This window comes from Rhinolophus sinicus, linkage group LG04 (genome assembly GCF_036562045.2).
Source record: "Rhinolophus sinicus isolate RSC01 linkage group LG04, ASM3656204v1, whole genome shotgun sequence".
NCBI classification, from domain to species: Eukaryota; Metazoa; Chordata; class Mammalia; order Chiroptera; family Rhinolophidae; genus Rhinolophus; species Rhinolophus sinicus.
The window spans coordinates 42,568,602-42,591,434 of record NC_133754.1 but is presented as its reverse complement, the minus strand read 5'-3'; the positions used below and the strand labels follow the sequence as shown (position 1 = coordinate 42,591,434).

At 39.9% G+C, this 22,833-nt stretch overlaps 1 protein-coding gene across 3 annotated transcripts in view; it reads right to left on the bottom strand.

Annotated features, from left to right (window-relative positions):
• Positions 1–410: 410 nt before the first annotated feature.
• The window catches only part of HS6ST3 (heparan sulfate 6-O-sulfotransferase 3), a 610,436-nt gene continuing 588,013 nt past the window's right edge, over positions 411–22,833 (bottom strand). Inside the window, exons 2-3 of one of the 3 annotated variants that reach the window (XR_002137803.2) lie at positions 5,271–8,068; positions 411–2,157 (exon numbers count right to left, since the gene is read on the bottom strand). Coding sequence is in view for 1 of the 3 variants with exons in the window: in XM_019737183.2 (XP_019592742.2) it covers positions 7,360–8,068 (709 nt within the window). In the remaining 2 variants the exon portion in view is untranslated. Of the gene's footprint in view, positions 8,069–22,833 lie in introns of all 3 variants that reach the window. The other 2 variants (XR_002137804.2, XM_019737183.2) reach the window with 2 other exon arrangements.

Sequence of the window (22,833 nt, the reverse complement as noted above, 5' to 3'; positions counted from 1 at the left end):
GTTCCCAAAATGTGTGCGTGTGCCTGTATGCAGCTATGTTTGTATTTAACTTCTATTATTTTTGGAGCCTTTCCTATGACTATTTCAATTGTTCTAGAATCAACGTCCCTTTCATATGTTCCTACTAGTTAGAGGGACATAGTGCAATGACATTTTTCTAACATCACTCATCTATAAGCAAGGAAGGAATCTACAATACCACTTCTATAGAATGCAAACAAAATAGTAAATTGCATAATTCAAGGGATTTTTAAATGAAGCAACTTTTCTGTACTAGAAGTTTCAGTTTGACAAAGCTGATTCTGTGGATTCAATTTCCATAAATCCCTTTAAGCGTTTAACCAACTTTTCTCATTTTGCAAAAATGTCTAACAAAATCATGAAGGAAAAACAATTTTTCTAGACACCACAACAGTTTAACATGTTAGCTTATTTATTCACTTTTTCTTTGCTTATGTTATAGACACTAGTCATATGTTTTAAAATTTCTGACAAACCATACGCTTTGAAATTGTGAACCCATGTTAATTTTCATTGCTGTTGTGTTTTTCTTCTTCCATTCTTGTTCTCTGTCTCTCCCCGCCCCAAATTCTCTCTCTTCCCTTTCCTCCCTACCTCTTTTCCTTCCTTGTAGACTCAGTTCCAAAATCCTTTGCTCCAATTCCTGTTTTTCTTTCCCACCACTCTTTCTCAAATCTTTTCCTCATTCTTTCATCTTCAGGTTGCTTTTGCACTTTTCACAGTGAATTTCAATGTCCTGGAGTATGCAATGAATGGAGAGGGTTACTGAGAACCACGATTTTAGAAGCTTACGTGTTTGAGAGCCTGTGAAATCCTCCCTGGCCTCAGACATTTTAAATTGCTTCAATCTGTATTTTCTTTTCTTTCTGTATGCTTTTAAAGTTTCACATCCAATAACTACATTTGTATCCAAAGCATGAATCTTTGAGTTTGACAAAGCTGATCCTGTGGATTCAATTTCCACAAATCCCTTAAAGTATTTAACCAGCTTTTCTCATTTTGCAAAAACGTCTGACAAAATTAAGGGGGGGGAAACAATTGTTTTTGACACCACAACAGTTTAATATATTAACTTATTCATTAAATTGTGCTTCACATCAATGGAAATCCTCAGTTCTACAAACTATCATTTTTAAATATCAGTAAGGATTGATAATGTCACAATACAATCTCCTAGTACCCAAGTTCATACATATTATTGCACAGAAACAAAAGGAAATATCTCTTAGAAGAAATAATTTACTATCTATTGAAGAACTATCTTTACATCTAAAATGGGGCACCAGATTTTTCTTTCCAACACTTTTTTTTTTAAATCTTTGATACATTAAATGAAAAATAATGCAAGCAAAATCCAAAAAAGTACTTCCGGGGGTGGGGAGCGGGAAGAAGGAAAGAATAGATGATTACATGATTTAAAAAAATAACGACAGGTTGGTGGGAGACAACTCTGACAATGACTAAATCACACAAACTCTGCTTCCTCAGAACATGGTTTTCCCTGGCAGGAACTGAAGTTTTTCAGCACTGACATCTGGCCCTTTGATGAGTTCCTACAGTACAGCAGAACATGGAACTCACAGAGTTTCCACTTACTGTGTCAAAAGATGACAGTTGCACTCTTTTCCATAGACAATTTGGAATATAAGCTCAAGAAACATCTGTGCTTCCATATTCTCAGATCCGCAGTTCTGTTAGGTTACCTCAAGTCCTTGCCTGGAAGTTCGGGGGCATTTTTCTTGCAGATGTTGCTGGTGTTCATAGTGAGGCCAGTCCGCTGGAAATCTCAGCACCTCTGCAAGGTCGGTTGGGTCTGTCAATGTGTCATGAAGATGGGTCCACGTGCATTCCATCCATTAGGCTACAAAACACACAGCTCTCAGAACCCTTCCCCCCCTGGCCCAGAGGGTTAATTCAAAGTTTTGGGAATCAGTTCAGATGTGTCCAGGTGAATGTGATGAGAGAAGAGCAGGCTTATGTCCAGTAGAGATGGAGGAAGGGGACAAGGAGAAAAGCTGAAAGTGCCTTGGAGAAAGAACCTTTGCATGTTCCCCAGAGGTGACACAAGTGGGTAGTTATTAGACTTCAGCCAGCCCTGACATCCAGCCTGGAGACTTTCAGCTACAGTTCTGACGCCTGGTGGAGGCACAATGAGAGAGGAAAACCTTGGAGACACTGTTGTGATCAGATCAGGTTATTCTCTGCCTATGTCTGACCCAGCTTTCTCTTTGATCCAACGCCTCCAACTCAGTCAGCCTTTCTTTCAGTCCCTAAAACTGTCCCAATGCTCTGGTCCTGCTTCAGGAGATTCATGTCCTCTTTTTTGCTCTTTTAAATGGACAAAAGAATTAGTCTCCAGCCTCCCCTTATTCTTGAGGGCAGAAGCTGTATTTTAGTCTCTTTCCATTTTTCATTATTTACTAGTACATATGTAATTCCTCATCTTTCTTCCTTTGCAAGATCCGCTTCCTTTGTAGGGGCCCTACTTTTTTAATATAGTTACCCCTCCACTCCCTAACCTCCACCTCTGCATGATCCCATTATACAGGACTTTCTTCTCAGCTGGAAGTCATAGTTGAAAAGGAATCAGATAAACTCTCTGTGTGATGTTAACTTATGACACCTTAAAGCATTTCCTCTTTCCAGCAATTGTACAAAGGGACTCATTTAACACCAAAAAAGTACACCTCTAAGAACTAAAGCAATAAGTTGCTGATAAAATTCCAGGGACCTAGGGAAAATGCAGAGAGGAAGGGAAATGTTTAGAGCAGGGGTTCTATTGATCACCCCTTATGCTTCACTATTCAGGCTCCTACTAATTCTAAATATTTCTAACACTGAGCTTCCCTAAGGAGGTGTGAGCATATGTCCTCGGCCTTCATCTTGAATAGTTTTTGTATGTGATGGGGTGGACATCCAACAGGAGGTGTTTGAGTGCCTATGCTTCTCGATCTCCAAAAAACAGGCTCCTTCACTGGAGGAGGGGGTGAAGGGACAACTCCACCAGTCTCCTTGGCATTATCTAAGTCACTGCAGTTCCATGAGAAGGTAAGGAAAGATACATATCAATAAAGATTTAGATTTCATATTCTAGCAATTCCCAACCCCAATACTGATGCCGAGCAGCATAAGTAGTAGGAAAGGCTATGAAATTCAAAGACTGGGGCTATGAGCAACTTTCTAGATAGTAAACTAGAATTTTGGGGAAATCTTTTGATACCTCTGAATCTCCGTGTCAAACTATCCAATGGGTAATGACTAGAAGTCCCATTTAACATACAAGAATATAGTGAAGATCACTGAGATACTAAATGTGAAAATGTTTTGAAAAGCATTAACTACTATACAAAGAAATGAATTTTAATCGTATCCTTTGTAAAACATGACAAAACAGATGACATTGAAAAGCACTTGAAATATTTTTCAATTCCCTTTTGTGTCAGATACTGATAGTTTTTATCAGTATTAATTTTCACATTGTTTCTTTGACAATAGAACCCTCATATTTATCAAGGCACATGGCAACCAATAATAGAGATGCTTCCTGGCTTTCTTTGCAGGCAAATGTAGCTAATGACTAGGCCCTAGCCCATCAGATGTGACTAGAAGTGATATACGCAACTCCTTTCCATTCCCTCTCTGCTGTCTTAAATGCAAATGAGATGGCAGGAGCTGCAGCAGTCATCTTGGACCATGAGTTGGAAGCTGCACATTGGGATGAAAAATCAAGACAGGGCTTCCGGTAACGTCACACACCAGTGTTACCGACCAGTTTGTCTTCTAAGTCAGACAGTACCCACTTCAATCTTATTGAAGTCACTAGTATTTTGAGTTCCTCTTCCAAATGGGAATCCTATCCAATGGACTTATATTTACTTTTCAGTGATCTGTGCTCAACTCTTTGCTAGGTCTAGCTGGTAGACCTTCTTTCCCAGAGTCATAGGGCCTCTAGACAGACTTTTGAAGAAATCCTCATAGTTCAAGACTTTGATCAAACTATTTGTGACAAAGTTATTGCCTTTATATAATAAAAAGCACATTTTCCTAATTTTTTATGGCACACATGATTATCCTTAACTGTTGCCTAACAGTAATTGCTAATGTTGCTAATTATTAGAAAGAGAATCCAAATAATTCTCAGGGCAGTTTTCCTCCAGTTACCAAGAGAAGGCTACCAAACAATGAGAAGGAGGCAGAATAGGTAGTATGTACCTTAGTCAATAATAATAATAAATAACAATTATTTAATCAGACACCTCATTCCAATCTGGTGACTGGAGCCGCCATTGCCAAGAGAAGAAGAGGAATGTCTACCTGGGTGTTGCAGGAATCAATAGGAGGTAGAACTCCCTGGGGAAATTTTTTCCCTTCTTTTTGGCTTTTTAACACTAATATATTTGGAATTGATTTGGATTGGGATCTTAAGGCTGCTGACTTCCCATGGAGCCTTAGGCCCAGATGCCTTCTGAAGGCATCACTTCCCTGGGCTTCATTCAGCAGGTAGGTGTGCAGTCAATGTTCAAAGAACAAACTGCGTCCCTACCTCTTCGTTTCTATCAACATAGGACCCCAGGGATATGACAAGTGTGCTGCTTTAGAGTGAAATGACCTGAGGAGGAAGCCCTTGTTGGTCTTTTTTAATTTGCTCAGCACTGGCCTCAGGACAACACAAAGAGATGGTTTCTCCTCTGCACATCCTGATACTGGTCTCCAGTGGAGCACCATACATCACGCCTTTAACAGCAAGGCCGTGGAAAACCTTTTCCTATAAATCCTGTGTTGCCTAAGGAACAGTGTGAAGTTAGCAGGGGCTGCCTCCAAGTCTCAGCTATGCATGGATTCTCTGCCAAAAATTTAAAGTGAGTTTCAAAGAAACAATCTGAATACTTTCTAACCTGGTTTGATTCTCCCCGTAGCAAAACACTGGGTTGTTATTTGTGTGCACGTGTGCGTGCGTGTGTCATAGTGGCAGGCAGAAGGATAATTTGCTGTCCTGCCATTCTAGACAGAACATTGTATCCTAACATCGAAATGTGAAGAGAGAGAGAGAGAGAGAGAGAGAGAGAGAGAGAGAGAGAGAGAGATATGCTCATTAATCCCAGATGTAATCCTCCTTCCCTCCCTAATTTAGGAACAAATCATTGGAAAAGGAAACAATATTTTGTTGGACTAATCTCTACCAACTAGCAAGCAACATTTACTTGGCCCCTTTAACTCATCCTCATATATGGCTCAAAAAGTACAATGACCTAAAATGCCATTAATCTCTCAGCTCATTGATGGGTAGGTGATGTGGAGAGGGCTGGACTTACTCAAGGCAGCATGGCTCTGAGTCACTGACAGCTTAGTGCTGTCACAGTGGTGGCAGCCACCCGGGATAGAGACATACACTTCTAAGCAATGACAGCTGGATTCTTGCATGATTGGCAGGAAGCTTTTATCCCATATGGAAAACATGATGGAGTAAAAAGAGTTTGCCCATTGCAGTCAGCCAGGCCTAGCGTACAGGCCACCAGGACGCACTTCTTGTCAGTGTGTTTCACTTTTTTCATCTGTGAAATTTGGACTAATAATACATACCTTGTTGTGAATAGATTTAAAGTATGAAAAGGGCCTTCCACAATTTCTGGCCAAAGGGAGATTCCCAATAACGCCTCCCTCACAGGACAGATGAAGTCAAGGGTCGTGAGAGAAGTGTCTTCTCTAGATTTCTCTTTGATGGAGGCAGTAGGCTACCCTCCACGCAGGCAGCCACTCCATGAATGCTTATGGGTTGATTGACTCTCAACCCCAGAAAGAGTATTCTGAAAGTTGAGACGTGGCTTATACAAAGCTGGCTTAACCATCAAACAGGTTGGATATCAGTGAAATAGGCTTTTCCATCTGATTTAGGAGTTTCACTCATTTTCCTTCAGCTCCTTGAGAGGATTGATCAGATCAATCTGTAGTGAGACTTTTTACTCACTCTGATCCTACTGAATGTGAGGCAAGGGATCTCGATTTCCTCTTCCATACTTCTTCCCTTATTATTCAAAACCTTTGTGTTATTGTAGTTGGTTGGGAAAAAGTGGAAATGAGAAGCACGTGGCAATGCAGCACATGTTTTGGTTCCGTTTCATACACTCTCGCCTGAGTCAGCAGCTGTAGCCACAGTCTAACAACAGGTAAAGACCATGTGGGGAGGAAAAAGTTACCAGGCTAGAAACTTTCAAGATTTCAGGATGCAGTCTTTTTAAACTCCTGGCTTATTGTGTTCCATTTCTCCTGGCCCAAATCAAAATTATGATTTATTTAGTGACCTCCAATATGTATTTTTGATACCTGCTAGCTAATGTCCTATTCTTCAGGCCAAATTGTTTTTAAATGTCTTTTCCTCTCTGATTGCAGAATTTTAAACCAGGCAATACCATATCAATGAAAATGACTGCTCCAAAGAGGTATAACTCAGAATTATTCTTTAAAAAACTCAGGTTCTGTAGCCAGTTTGGAAATATTAGACATATAGTTATCTTCCCGCCTTTTTCTCCCTTATCATTCATTCCTTACATTGAAAATAAAATTTGGTAAAGTGTAATCTCCTTAGACATTAGTTAATAAGCACATCTTCCTCCTAAATGCCCCTACCAACGCTCACATCTCAAGAGCCAAAAGCACCCCAGTCCTGAATCCACTCCCCATTCCCTAAACTGTGGGATAGGAAGCATATCTCAGGGCTAAGATGCAGGGCTTTGTAGGATGTCAATAATGATGGTCAATAGTAGGGTAATCTTATTTTAAAAGACCACAACAACAAAACACATTACTCTTCTTACGATTTAAACCACATTCAAATAGAGTTCAAAGGTGACAGCCAACGGCAGAGTGAGGGTTGGCGTGAATCTCATGAAAGGGCTGTAAGGGACTTCTTTTTCTCTTTCTTTAAATAGACCAATGTTTCCATTACAGAGATAGTATAAAATAGACCAGTTTCAGCCAAATATCCAAGCCATTATTTGGCTTTTCATGTGTGCCTCTGTGGGTTCCAGTTGCCCAAACTCTAACCTATGCTGCCGTAAAGGAGATTGCACAGACAGTTTCCTTTTTGGTGCTTCTCTCCTTGACCTTCTAAAGTGGTCTATACTGGAGGCATTCCTACCCTACTCAACATCACAGATTGAAAAATGTCAGGAAAAAAAGAAGCACAAGACCAATCCTCTCCTGCTGGATAAAGATGAAGACAAAGAGGAAGCAGGTGTCCAAATCATGTCACATACAGCCAGATGCCCTCAGAATGGCAATGCCACTGAAGGTCAGTCTGCTGCTCATTCTCCCCCTCCAGAGGGAGGAGCGGGCAGGGGGTCACCATCTCACCACTTGGCTGTTGTAGTCCTCAGTGACTGCCCCCTCTGTGTTCCCATCCTCTTTGGGCCACCGCTGGCCCCTATGCTCCCGCTGCACCCTCCTCTCCTCCCGTCGCTTTTGCCGGTCCCTCTGGTGCTCTCGCTGCTTGGTGTGGTGGTACCGCTGCTGGAACAGATCTTTTGCGTACTCATACAGCTGCATGTCCAGGAAGTTTAGCTCTTCGATTCGCTGGCGGGCCCCCTCATTAATCTCCACATTGGAAGCCCGTGTGATGTTGAACTGTGTGAAGGGAGAGATGAACTTGAGGTTGAATGTCCTCTCAAAGAGAAACTGTGTCTTTCTCTGGAATTCCGTGAGCCCAAAGAAGGCCATGTTCTTCAGGTTGTTTTTTGCACTCTGCAACAGGATGGTATTTCTCTCACTCTCGTTCATGAAAGTCAAGTTGTAGCAGCCCACCAGGCTGAGGTCAGCCAACATACGCACCTGGCGGTTATTAGCCAGGTTGTGGGTGCAGTCCATGAACTCCCGCAAGCTCACCCCAGACCAGTCATCCCCAGGGTAGCAGGTAGGCAGCTCATCAGGGGTGGGACTTCTTCCATCGCACATGTGAAGGGAGGTTTTCCACGTGGCCCCTCTCTGGACGTGTTTCCACTCACTCAGGTACCGAGACACTGGATCACGCAACATTGTAATGTAATAGAAATTCCTGGAAGAAATGAAAGAAAGCGTGTCAGTCATTGACAACTGCAACTCTGGGATTCTGAACTTTTGTAGTGTTGATATCAGCATTGAGCAATGGCTCTTCTGCCAAATGCTCCTGTGAGAGTGTGTGCCTGGATTTGCACTGATCAAGCAAATACTCCTATATATTCATGTTTTCGTAAACATGCATGGACTGGTCTTCAATATTAAGTTTGCTGGGCTTTTCCTCCCTGCTCCAATGTAGGGAGGGAGGTGTGGGGGAATAGATCATGCATTCATTAAGCAATTATTCTCTGATAGATTACTACCAGCAATAGCAATATCTTACACTAAGAGAACAGACCATGATATTTGAGTTATTACCAATCCAATATTTTATATAAACTTTTGTAGTAGACATGGGACTATATGGTAGGGAAACATGCAAGGAAGTAAAGTGATTTGTCCAAGGTCTTGGGACTAGAAAGGTCAAAGCTGGAAGCCAAGGTTGCTATTTTTTCTGTTTACACTGCCATTCTGGATTACAAAGGAGTGAGGTTGCAGGAGGATGTGCTGTGTGTGGCGACTAATATTTACTGAGCAACTACTGTTCAGTAGAACTGTGCTAGGTGCTTTATGGATATGGGCACAGTTAATCCTGAACACAACTTTGTAAACTGGATTTTATCATTACTTAAAAAAAAAAAAAAGAAAATGGAGGACAGACTGAGAAAGGTGAAAAATAAAGCCCCAAATCCTAGAGCAAGTTAATACTTGAACTGCAATAAAATCTAGGCCTATTTGATTTCAAAGCCCTAGGCTTTCCTGTGCATCATATTGATACTTTAAAAACAAAGATGTAACTAATACTTAGTGAATGGTATTAATTGTCAGGTGCTGTGGTTACTAGAATCACAGGTCTTATCTCATCTAGTGACATCTAAGGGAACATTGAAGAGAAATGTATTTTTGAATTGGTTAGCCCCAGAATGATCAGGTACAGACGGGGTACCTCTGGCTTAAAAGGGCAAGAGAAGTCTAAAAAGGCAAGAAGAGTGTTGGAAAAGATGACAGATAAAGACACAATAGCAGGCATTACAAGAAAACAAATATTGATTCAAAATAAGGAAAATCTTTCTCATAATTTGAGCAGCTACCATTGGAATGGGCTGACCGTCCCACTTCTGTCACTAGAGTGACATGCAGAGTTCTCCTGTACAGACAAAATGGTCCTGAAAAATTCTGAGAAGGATTTCCTTGGCTGACCTAAACTGGATTTTTCCCCCCAAAAAATGCATACCTAGTAAAAGCAATGACAAAAATAAGAAATCTAAGGGTACCATGTTCTTTATGCTGCTTTAAAAAGGAATGGATGGACTATAATAATTAAAACTATACATTTACTGTATTCAGTTATTTAGAATGTCTAGCCAAATAGTTTTGAAATGTAAAAGAAACTTCAAAATCTTAAGTAACAATTGCTTCCCTTTAAATCAGGAGAAGGAATTTACTGGAACTGTCACACACAGGCCAGCCTGAGCCCTTGCTTTTGCCAGTCACCGTTTTACATTACTCTGTTGTCTTTTCCTGTGACAGAATGACAATTCCATCAGAGGAAGAAAATTTCCCAAAAGGTCAGGAAGGAAAGCAGAAAAGGACTGACACAGCTTCTAGGCTCCACAAAGAAATGTTGACGGTAAAGTTTTGCTCAGAGAGGATGTCATTAGGGTTGAACATTATACGGCATGTCATTATTAATCCTGCCACGGTCCTATGTTGGAACTTTGCACTTTTCAATTCTACAAGCTGAGGTTGATTTTTTTATCTCATAAAACAATTGCATAATAAATACAGGAACAATAACGACGCAACTCATCATTATTAGGATGCCAAAGGCATCAGGACAGGAGTATTTAAATCAGCGAGACCTTGGTATTGGGTCAAATAAGACCACAAACTGAAAATTTATTATTTCCCTGTTAATTGGGCAAAACACAAAATTGGATTAATTAAATCATATTTCTCATTTCTATTTCTTTTGTTGCTACTTTCAATTGCTTATCTACTTTCAGACAGGAAGTACAAAAATCACTGATGCAATAATGTCTACATCCAGGCCACACACCCAGCCTGCATTGTACACACGCTTTGCTCCAGTCACATGAATCTCCTCCCCACAATGGAAACATTTTTTTCTGTTCCCATAATTCCCGTTTCAGTTTCTAAGGAAAACACTTAAAGGTTTCCGGACTACTGAAATTTGCAACTTTCCTTTTCAGGCCTTACTTGTTCAACAGCACAATGGAGGGTAAAACAACGAAAAGGGAGGAAGGACAAGCAGTTCCCCAACAAAGCCTGTTATGGCCACAAAGCAGAGGCCTTCGTGGACTGCTGTTCCTTTCAATTCAATTTCCTAAGACTAGGCAGAGCATCATCTGTTCATATATTTGTCCTTGCAAAACTCTCCCCAGGGTTTGGAAATATAAGTAAGTAAACTATTATTTTTCCCTTTCATTTATCCATTCATTCGTTAGCTCTCCAAACATTAATTGGGCACCCCTACACCCTGTGTTTGCCAAGCACTTGGGGCTAGACACTGGGGACTCAGAGATGACTAAGACATTGCCTGCAAGGAGATGTCAGGCATCCAATGCTTTGGTAAAGTGAGAGAAATTCTAACCATCAAGTTAAGCAGGTGTTCTGCCAATCTCCCTGGACCAGCACAATCCCAAAGACAGATAACTTTGTCTCAGTGACAGCATCCTGTCAGCAAGTCTCCCATTGCCACCTACTTCATTGAGAGCTTGGGTTAATTCATTTAAGAATGTCTGTAGAACAATTGCAGTTCTTTAGCATTGTCATTCTGTGGCCCCAGGGTAATGATGGCCAATACCTAGTAGTCAGGAAGATGAGGGCTCTGGCGCCTTGGTTTAGTTCAATAATCATTATCACCGATAATTAACATGTGGGCCATCACAGCTTACTAACGTTCTAAGACAGAACACACACTTTTCCAGGTTTAGGACTACTTTAGTGTCTTACACGGCTGTAAGATAATCATATTAAAGAATTCTAAATTCAGCACAAGGGCGTTCGTCCCTGCCTCCTTCAGTCTGCCTTTTTCTTTGCTCATTTGCATCCTGCTCATCTTTCCTGGCCCAGCTCAAGCCTCATATCCATCTTCTCTGACTTTTCCAGCCTCTAGGATGTACCACATCACTTACCGCACGCACTCTTAATTTGCACCTGGAAGTCGTGGTTTCATCTACCGGTTACATTCCTTTTCGCTACTTTGTGTCCCTCAGCCCCTCACACAAAATCCTGCCCACAGCAAGTGTTGAGTGATGCTATGTGAAAGAAATGATCATCCTACGAGACAAACGTATTTTAATGACTAAGGTTAATATTGCCTTTGATAAATATACCTTTTCTTCTCTCTTAAAAACTAACCTGATATGAGTTTTGAATGTTTAAAATGTGTGAAAAGAATAAAAAGATATGTAGTCTTCTAATACATCCACCATTTGATAATGATGGTTGGTATGCAGAGAGAGACAGTCAATACACGCTTTGGGTAAGAAGTTGGATGTTTCATACAACAGGTAATTAGTAGCAATGGGGTATTTTTTTTTTAATGTTAAGCTTACTAGTTTTCTTCCCTACTGCTTCCAGAAACTGTATGTCACTAATCATTTATTTATTTTTTTTGTATAATTGCTCATTTCATCAGTTATCAAGCTATTTAATTAACACATGTTTTTTGAGGGTTTGTTAGGTGTAAGGAGCTTCCCTAGGAATGTTGACAACATAAAAAAGAAAATGCCCTCAAGTAGGTGGGTGTAAGGTGGGTAGATTAGAGAAAAGCATTAACACACAATGTGATACATAGATGATGCATTACAGAATTATACACCTGAAACCTGTGTAGTTTTACTAACCAATGTCACCCCCATAAATTTTAATTAAAAAAAAAGAAAAAAGCATTAATTAGCAAGTCATGGAGGTAAGGACTGGACAAAGAATATTTAGGAATGTACAGAGAGCAAAGTGGCCTAATTGGACCAGAAAGTTCATGTTGTGCATTTTTCACTAAACATTTGCTTAACAAATGAATAAATGGAAGGAGGGCATAAACTAGAACATGATGCAGAGGCCAAATTGTCATGGGCTCTGAAAGCAACTGTGAATTTCTGAAAGAGGAAAAGTGCTTTTAGGAAGCATTTTTTAGGAAGCACTGAATTTAGGAAGATTCATTCAGCAACACTGTTGAGGATGGACAAAATAGTCCAGGAGAGACATTAAGCAGCCTTGGTGAGAGACCAGTAGGGAAGAACAAAAAATGTGGGTGTGGATGAGAAGCAATCTTTCACAGATTCAAGAAATATCATACACCCATCTGTCATTGTGGTCTCCCCCTTCCTCATTGTCAGCTCCCCCTAAACTACCTTTTTTGCCTCAGCATTTTTTTTTTCCTTCTCTTCTATCTAATCCGTTCCTTTCAATTCTGCAATGGAAAACAGGCATAGCTAATGTGCTCATCAAAATGGTGGAAGGAGGTGTATAAGTCGCCAGCATCACTCTGCCTGTGTGATTAAAAAAACATTCACTTCCTTTTCTATTGCTGAATGATATTCCACTGTGTGTGTATATATGTACACGAGGTCTAACAAGTAAATTTGTGAACTTGCTGCAGCGATGTTGCTAACCTTTTTTGATATCAGAGGGATTATTCATTATGAATTTGTATCAACTGGACAAACACTTAACCAAGTTTCCTATTTGGAAGCCCTGAAAAAGCTGTGTGAAAAAGTTAGGCGACCTGAACTTTTCGCCAACAATTTATGGCTCTTGCATCATGACAATGCACCAGCTCACACAGCACTCTCTGTGAGGGAGTTTTTAGCCAGTAAATAAATAACTGTATTGGAACACCCTCCCTACTCACCTGATCTGGCTCTCAATGACTTCTTTCTTTACCTGAAGATAAAGGAAATATTGAAAGGAAGACATTTGGATGACATTCAGGACATCAAGGGTAACACGATGACAGCTCTGATGGCCATTCCAGAAAAAGAGTTCCAAAATTGCTTTGAAGGATAGACTAGGTGCTGGCATCAGTGCATAGCTTCCCAAGGGGAGTACTTCGAAGGTGACCATAGTGATATTCAGCAAAGAGGTATGTAAATTTTTCTAGGATGAGTTCATGAACTTAATTCACATCTTTATCCATTCAACTATCGGTGGACACCTAGATTGCTTCCCTATCTTGGCTGTTGTAAATAATGCTTCAATGAACATAGGGATGCATATCTTTTCAAATTAGTATTTTCATTCCTTTGGATACATACCCATAAGTGAAATTGCTGGGTCATATGATACTTCTATTTTTTACTTTTTGAGGAACCTCCAAACTGTTTTCCACAGTGGCTACACCAATTTGCAATCCCACTAATTGTGCACAAGAGTTTCCTTTTCTCCATATCCTTGTCAATTGCGACAGCACAGATGGACCTAGAGGGTATTATACTAAGTGAAATAAATCAGATAGAGAAAGACAAATACCCAAATACCATATGATCTTACTTCTATGTAGAACCTGGAAAACAAATAAGCAAAACAAAACAGAAACAAATTCACAGATACAGAGAACTAACTGATTGTTGCCAGAAGGGAGCAGGGGTAGGGGATGGGTGAAAAAAGATGAAGGGGAATTAGAGGTATTTACTTCCAGTTAATAAACAAATAAGTCATGGGGATGTAATGTACAGCATAGGAAATGTAATCAATAATATCATAACTTTGTACAGTGACAAATGGTTACTAGATTTATCATGGGGATCACATCACAAGGTATATAAATGAAGAATTACTATGTTGTATACCTGAAAGTAATATAATATTGTATGTCAACTACACTTTAATAAAAAAATCACTTTTATGAGGCTATAACTTGTCTAGCCAACGAGAATACATGTGAAAGAACCTACAAAATGCTAGGTTCACAGGGGAGGTTTAATAAACATATTCCTTCCACTACTAGCTTAACTCTCATAAAATCAGGAAACGAAATTAATATCGCCACACTCAACACTACTATGTATTCATAAAAACCAGCTCAACTAGAAACTCCAGCCAGCCTTCATTGATGCCCTTGGTGGAAGAGATTGCTGCCCCCCTGAAACCTGTGCCTCTTATGCTTTATTTATTTTTTTTTTTCAATTGACATACAATATTATATTAGTTTCAGGTGTACAACATAATGATTAGACATTTATATAACTTACACAGTGATCACCCCCAAAAGTCTAGTACTCATCTGACATCACACATAGCTATTACAATAATATTGACTATATTTCCTACGCTGTACTTTACATCACCATGACAGTAGTAGAACGTCTTAATCCCTCGACCTTTTTCATCCTTCCCCCTAAACCCTCTCCCATCTGGCAATCATCTATTTGTTCTATGTATCTGTGACTTTGTTTCTGTTTTGTTCGTTCATTTATTCTGTTCTTTAGATTCCACATATAAGTGAAATCAAACGGTATTTGTCTTTCTCGGTCTGACTTATTGCACTTAGTATATCACTCTCTATGTCCATCCATGTTGTTGCAAATGTCAAGATTTAATTCTTTTCTGGGGGTGAATAATATTCCGTTGTATATATGAAAGATCTTGACAATTAGGTTTGCGAACTTGTTGCAACAATGTTACTAACCTTTTTTATATCAGAGGGATTATTCATTATGAATTTGTACCAACTAGACAAACACTTAACCAAGCTTCCTATTTGGAAGTGTTGAAAAGGCTGTGTGAAAAAGTTAGATGAAACCTACCTGAACTTGTTGCCAACAATTCATGGCTCTTGCATCACAACAATGCACCAGCTCACACAGCACTGTCTGAGAGGGAGTTCTTAGCCAGTAAACAAATAACTGCATTGGAATATCCTCCCTACTCACCTGATCTGGCCCCCAATGACTTCTTTCTTTACCCAAAGATAAAGGAAATATTAAAAGGAAGACATTTTGATGATATTCAGGACATCAAAGGTAATACAATGACAGCTCTGATGGCCATTCCAGAGAAAGAGTTCCAAAGTTGCTTTGAAGGGTGGACTAGGCACTGGCATCGGTGCATAGCTTCCCAAGGGGAGCACTTCAAAGGTGACCATAGTGATATTCAGCAATGAGGCATGTGGCACTTTTTCTAGGATGAGTTCACGAACTTAATTGTCAGACCTCTTATGTACTCTTATGCTTTATCTGTATTTCAATGACCAGTGAATCTTTTATCCCTTGAAGAGGCTTTATGTCTTACTCATGCTTCATACCCCAGAGAATATGATACATGACCTTATACATCATGGATGTTCAGGTGTTCAATGTTTGTGGAATGAATAAATATATACATTTCATCAGCCATTGTTTCAGGAATTCTGATGGTAATGTCCCTAGGAATTTGAACTGGTTGGTGCCCTAACCAACAGAAATGGCCCAGGCTAAGGGTTTCTTTTTGCCTAGACTTTGCGAAATACACGGGAAATAATTTCTCCTCCTTCCTCTTGCCCTATAGACTTTGAAATGAGTTTTCCCTACATAATCTAGTCTTGCCAAAGCTCAGCGTCTTCCAAAGATACTGTGAGGGATCGTAAGGTGGACTTGGGGGGGCTCTGAAGGAGATCTCTGGGCCTCACCATGAAGTATGCACAGACGACCAGTACATCTTCAACATAAGCTATTGTGTGTATTTCCAAAAAGTGAAACTTAGCTCCGTCTGCCCTGCTGTACTGTGTGCTGGAATCATTTCCAAATGCTCAGAATGGAATTAATTTCCTGACTCTCTTTAGAGCTGTGCACTCATTATGGGCTACCCATTCTTCATTATCTCAATAGAGCATTATCTATACTATACTGTATCTGATGGGGGAATTGCTGCAGTTAGAGCATAGCAATCAGACTGCCCTTTGACACACTGATGAAAAGGCCTTTTATCAAGCCTTGAAAACAAATTGAGGAATTTAAAAATGATGTTCTAAGCAAATGGGAAATTGGGAACTCTGATTGTTAAGTATCATAATAAATAACTTTAGAGGCCAACAATGGTATGTGTCAAAGCCATCGGTTCCAAGGATGTCCGGTATTGTGATGAGAAAATGGAGACACGCGCTGGTTGTTATCTTACCTCACACAGAAGCCATGCCCCCCTCCTCCCGCACCACACACCCAGCTGCCACTACCTCCTCCTTCACAGTGACTTACAAAGCAGCCAGACCCTTTAGGCTAAGGGATTTTTATTTTACTTACTACCCAGAGACCTAGACGCTTTTCAACTGGCCAGAAAGAGGGGAGAGGAATGCCCACAGCGGTTCCCTCAGGAGGAAAGAGGTCCTGTCGCCCTTTTCTTACCTGTGTGCCTATAACATTAAAGGGAGAATCCTTTGGATGTAGCTGTTCTGGCTTTTTTTTTTAAATCATCAATTTGCCCCCCTTTCTCCCTTTAGAAATGCAATATGTTTTCATTATAGAAAATACAAGCAATGCAGAAAAGTAGAAAAAGGAAATAAAAATTACCTATAATCACTTCACTCAGATATAACCAGTTAAATCTATATACTTTTCTTTTACAAATTTGACATTATAATGTACAACATATTTTAACCTGTATTTTAAACTCAAAAAATACAAGGTGAACAATTTTTCCACTTCATTTAATATTCTTCCATAAAAGCATAATATTCTAATTATGGATGTACCATAATTTATGTGACCAAGCTCCCAATTTTGGACAAAGAGGATGATTGTATTTAGAGGGGTATACTATAAACAATAATCTGATGAACATCCGAGGCCATAAATAATTGTTTAGAGTATAAACTGCTAGTAGAATTTCTGAGTCAAGAGAATTGTCCTCATTCCATTTTCACAATGCCAAAATACAGCCAACCACAGTCAACGTAGGAGAGCACAGGGCCACTGCACAAGGCCAGACATCATCAAGCACCAGGGGACAAGGTCACCTGGGAGCCAAGGGAGGGTAGTGAAACAGGCTTCTGTCTCTGACCCCTCTTGGCTGAACCAGGAAGGTGCCCTGCCCAGAACATGAGCCAAACATGGACATTCCAGGACAGCCAGCTGGGGTTTGTGACACGGTGGCAAGGAAACATTTTTCCAAAACGATGTGTTTATTTTGCTCTTAATGAGCAGCTGGAATGTCAAATTAGAGACTAAACTTTTGTGGACTCAAATCCTATTCATCAGCACTGCGGCTATATTAAAGCCAACATCTGGACCCGAAAGATGGAGGTCCCTCACCCGATTATATTCAGCTCTGGTCCTCAAAGAAACAGCTTCTTGAGTGGCAAGTTTTTTTTTAAAACAATGTTTAGGTATCAGCTAACTTTCATTAAGGGAAATCATATATGATACTAAACCAACCAAAAAAGGGCATGAAATAAGAGGCTCCCAGACGATGCTGGTCATTTCTCAGTGATGATCAGCCCACCCCCCAATTCCCCAGAGGAAGAGTTAGTATTTATCAATAAGATAAAATTTCAAACCCTGTCATGTTGCTGCTTTATATTGATGTGAAACCTATGAGCCTCAAACTCACTAAAACGCCATGATTTTCGGGTGGTTTTCATATTTGCTTTCACTTTCCCCCAAGTGGCTGCTGCAAGAATAAATTTCAGGGAATGTGTGTTCCAGGGGCTTGTTTTTGCTATCTTGCTGAGTACAGTTCCTCCCAGTACATTTTCCAATGTGCCAGGGAGGGTCCTACTCTCATGCATTATTCAGAGACTTCCGTGATTATTTGGTTCAGAAGCGCCCTGCTTTGCATGGCCTCGCTGGGATTTGGGCATGAGGACATCACAAGGCGCTCTGCTCTGCAAAGCTGTGGCTTATGCATGTGGGCATTCAGCTGAAGCCTGGAGCCGCCCCAGAGTGAGATAAGGCCCAATTCAGTCTCACTTGCAGCTCTAATCCCAGCAGGGCAAGGCGGAACACCAGATAGTACACTCAGATTGTGTTATCAGCCCATTCGTGTTCAGCCGTGCTCTCTCTTTAGCTAATTTCTCAGGCGCTGCTTTTAGGGAATCTGAGAATTACACAGGGTAAAAGCAACCAGGTGTCTCCATTGCAATTGTTTTGCGTTAGCCAATTTGGAAAAGAAAAGAAGTAAATCGGGATATTTAAGAGCAAGGCATGTATTTAGATTTAGGTTTCTATCTCACAGCTTTCATGCAGATTTTCCTAGACCATCAGAAGAACTGGAAAACAAAAACAAAAACAAAAACAAACAAAAAAAACACATCGCTGTCCAGATTGTGCCATTTTCTTCCATAAAGGATTATTTTGTGTTAGAATCTTCCTAAGATTCTGTCTGCTTTCAGGACTGGGGAATCATTTTAGCATCTTTAACAAAATACCCGAGAGATCCCCACTTGATTCCATCCCTTGCCAGCTCTCAAAGAGAGTGCCTTGAAAGTTATCCCCCAGGCAATGATTAAGGAACAAGCTCACCTAAAATATGGAAAGTTCCACATGAAACTAAACTGATAGCAATAATAACAATGCCTAACATTGACTGTGTGCATCCTATGTCCGTGGACAGTTCTAGGAGCTATTAACCAATTTAGTCATCAAAGCAACACTTTATGTAAGCTTTTAGATGATATCTGTAATTTTACAAACTGATTAACATTCAGTCAGTGTCTTCCATCACCTTGTGAACATTAGGGTGTCGTAGAGATGCTGTTTGTGACTTAATGCTGCAGTGGTCCGGGGTTGCTTGAACTCAAATCTCTAGAAGCAAAATGAACACCTCAGGGTAAGGGATTTGTGTTTACCTGTGAGTAGACAGCAGAAGATGAAAGTGAAGCAACACTTTGCAGGGTCAGGGGGACAGAGGGCATCCGGCTTCTCTCAACCTCAGGAGTGTATGGGTCCAGAGGGTCCTCTAGATATTTACAGTGTAGAGAATGTCCTAGAAACAATTTTCCTTAGCTCAGCACACCCACAAAACTGCCTAGCAAATTGGCACTTGAGAAAAGGGCACTAGAGATGAGGGGGAATTACTACAGCTCCATTCGGTTTTCACACTCCCAAGGAATCCAGAAACTAAAAGTTGTAGTAATCTCAGAACAACAAAGGATGGTTAGAAATTGTGATGCAAGTAAATTCAGATAAAGTCAAAGCTCGTGCAATGTTATAATTCACTTTGTGGCTTTAAAATAGGTCTCTTTTTAAACACGATACAATGAAGACTCAGAAATGTGTTCAAAGGAGGTTGCTGAATCCTGAAGTAGGCTGTTCCAATGCCATTCTTCAGGAAGAGAAGATTCAAGGAAAATAGAAGTCAAGCTCTTCTCACTTGCAAGGAGGATGCGCACATCATTTCAAACATGTTGGAAACTTTACTTAATATGCCAGGGAAAGAAAATGAGTTTGAAGTTAGATCTGAGTTTCAGTTTCAGGTCCATCTCCCATTTGGTGTGACTTGGTTAAGCTTATATGACCTCCGGCAGCCTTAGTTCCTCATCTAAATTGCCAGGGTATAAATGCTTACTTTATAGGGTTGTGGGATTTAGTGAATAAACCAGTGACTATAAAGCGTTCAGCAGTAACTGATGCGCGGCAGGTCCCCAACATAATGGCACACCCTCCTCTTCAACAGCTTCCCTTCCTCCATGAATATCAGAGCCTCAGAAACTACCCAAATACGGGGATATTTGAAATATAAAATAAGCTGTGCTAATAATTTAAAAAAACAGCTGATAGTCCTTTTATATTTGTGTAAAATACAAACACTTGCAGTTTGCAAAACACTTTTCTCACCCATTATTTCATTGTATCCTCACTAGAAGACTATATTAGAGGTAGAATTTTACATATGAGACAACGCAAGCTCAGAGATATGATGGTCCCAACGTTAAACAACTAAAGACTAATGGAGGTGGGACTTTCCATTTTCTTCTTCAGCTCCTATACTCATTTGTTTATTTAAAATATTTGTTGATTATCTATTTGATGCCAAACACTATACTAGACTCTTGGGATATAACGGTACATAAAAAAACAGCCTTACCCCAGGAGCTGACTATGCAGTCATCTTTTGATGACCCTACACTATATTATTTTGCCTTAATATAATCAAAAGTTACAAAGAAAACACGACATTAGTACATTATTCTAAGTTTGGAGATTTCCTTGATTTGTATATTAGCTCTCTTTCTCTTTGAGATCCACTGCAAAGGGGGACCCTAAAAGACTCGCGAGAAATGCCAGGACATGGACACATTTTTAGTAACATTCAAAGTTACAGGGGAAAAAATCATTCTGAAATAATAAACACTTGTTTTTTCATAGGCAGGGTGGTGGACTTTAATCTGAAGCCAGATGTCTGTGGCCTCTCATTCTGTAATGCCAGCAGTCACTGAGGAGCATTCATTACAGGATTGCAAAATGGTGATATTGTACTTTGATCATTTCTTCTTCATTTATAGCTGCTAGACTTCTATCAAGAGAAACTTCCTCTTCTCAACTATTTGATACTCCAAGGTATAGTTCACATAGGAAAGGTAGATGAATGCTGGACTCATTTTCTTTACTGGTTTTCAAAATAATATGTTACTTTCCTAGAATCCTCCAAAGGGGCTTTTTATTGATGTTGTTTGTTTGCTTTACATCATTATGAGCTCATGAATCTAAGCATATTTCATATGTTGCAGTACATTGCAATCATTATCCTTATTGATGCTCAAATTATTTAATTTGGGGCCATAGGAGCTTATTCAAGATGGACACTAAATCCTTTTGATACAACCCTTCTAGCCGTTTATGCATATTCTTAAAGGACCTTGCATGTTGCAAAAGTACCATATTTCAAAAGACCAAAAAAGATGGTGCTAGAACTTGACATCTTCTACAGTTTCTAAAGAACAAAGAGGTTGCTGCTCAGTATCTGATGCTGGACAGCCTTGGCTGAGCACCACAATCTTCTGTCTCACTCTGTACCAAGCCATGTAATGCTGTTTATGCTAATTGCACCTGTGCATTGAAGGGGACATGCACCAGACACCATCTTTAAGTTTCATATGTACTATCTAGGCCCAAACACCAGCGGTTTTCTCTTTCATTTTTCCTTCTCTTCTTCCTAAGCTCACGTACATGACACTTTCCTTCATGCTAGGAACAACAGACAGGGCTAGTGATTCATTTGCGACTAGATGCCAATGTCACACCACAAACCAACCTAGGAGGAGAAACCAAATCATGCTGGAAGTAACACCGAGCCCTAATCAGGTTTTCTCCAAAATCCACTTATTCATGAGAATAGCCTGAGTTCCTTCCAGAAGCCCAGCTTACCACATGGACACTCAGTGGGATCTTTCAGCAGCAGTGGGTTCCAAAGCATTGCTATAATTCTGTCTAACTAATAAAGAAATGGCAGAAATTTAGAAAAATATATGCATGATAATTTAAATCTCTCCGAAAAAAAAATCAATTCGTTCTGTCTAAACTTTACCTTGAGCGCTCCCTTCATCAATTCAAGTGTGGAACACAGTGACCTTAACTTGCAAATATTTTTCTTCAGGCATGATTGAAGCATCAGAGAGGTAAAAGCTTTCAACACTCCTTTCTTAGAGGTTTTTAAAACACTCAGATGAGGACACTTATTTTCCCCACTTTCCTCTGCTGTATGTAAATCTGAGAAAATAATCTTTAACATGTTCAAAATAAATGTAGCTTGGGGCTGCTACAGGTGGCTTTTGTGCAATCAATACACAGATTAAAAATAAGGGGAGGCATCCCTTAAGAAACAGAATAATGCAACTGTAATTCCCTTTCTTTGTGAACTTCCCTAAATGTGCCCCCTCTGCATTTATTATTTCTCTAGGTGATAAGAATCTGAGTTTAATAATCAGAAAAAAAGGTAGCTTGTTCGTTTAAAATCGACACCAGCTACCATCTCTGAGTCCGTGAAATAACATGACATATGCTGATCCTAATGTAAAATGAAAAACAATTCAAAACCATAGAGCAAGCAAACAAATGTTACCAAAAAGAGAGGGGAAAAAAAAGAAGTTAAAAGCTTTTCATCAGTTTTCAGTTTGGATGTATTATAGCCACAAGGGGGCTCTCAAATCTTTCCAAACACTAGGTTTAGTGCTGAGATCTGTTTTTCTAGTAATTAATTTCCACAAATCAATATTACCTATTAATGTACATTACAGAGACAAGTTACAGACTTCTGACACTTTATACTCAAGTTAAAGAGAGAATTTCCTATAAAAATCTAGCAGCCCACAGTGATTGTAAGTCAAAACCAAAATGAGTTGCACCTGTGATTTTCTGTTTCTGCTCTAGCATAAAAAATCCCAACACTGCACATTTCATCAAAGGTTAAAACTGAATTTGACGCACTGTGTATATAATGGAATACATTGACCTCCGATGGATTTTAAAGGCTATCCGCCGCCTTCTGTCACATCATGCATATCCAAAACAACCATGGAGGCTGACACAGAAAACAAAGTTAAAATGCAGTGACCCTCTCCTGGGGTAGTGGGAAGTTGCTAGAGCCATTAGTTCTGGAGGTTTTCAACTCATGCTGGGAGCTTGATGGCGTTGATGGTGTTTACAGCCACTTGGCAGGGAAGGGGGTATTTTAATTTTCTATTCAAGCCAGAAGATAGGGATACAATCTAGTGCAACAGTTGGGCAGATTAGGAGGTTTCAGCAAATAAAACAGACAGGAAATGCAGTGTTCTCCAAAATGTGGCAG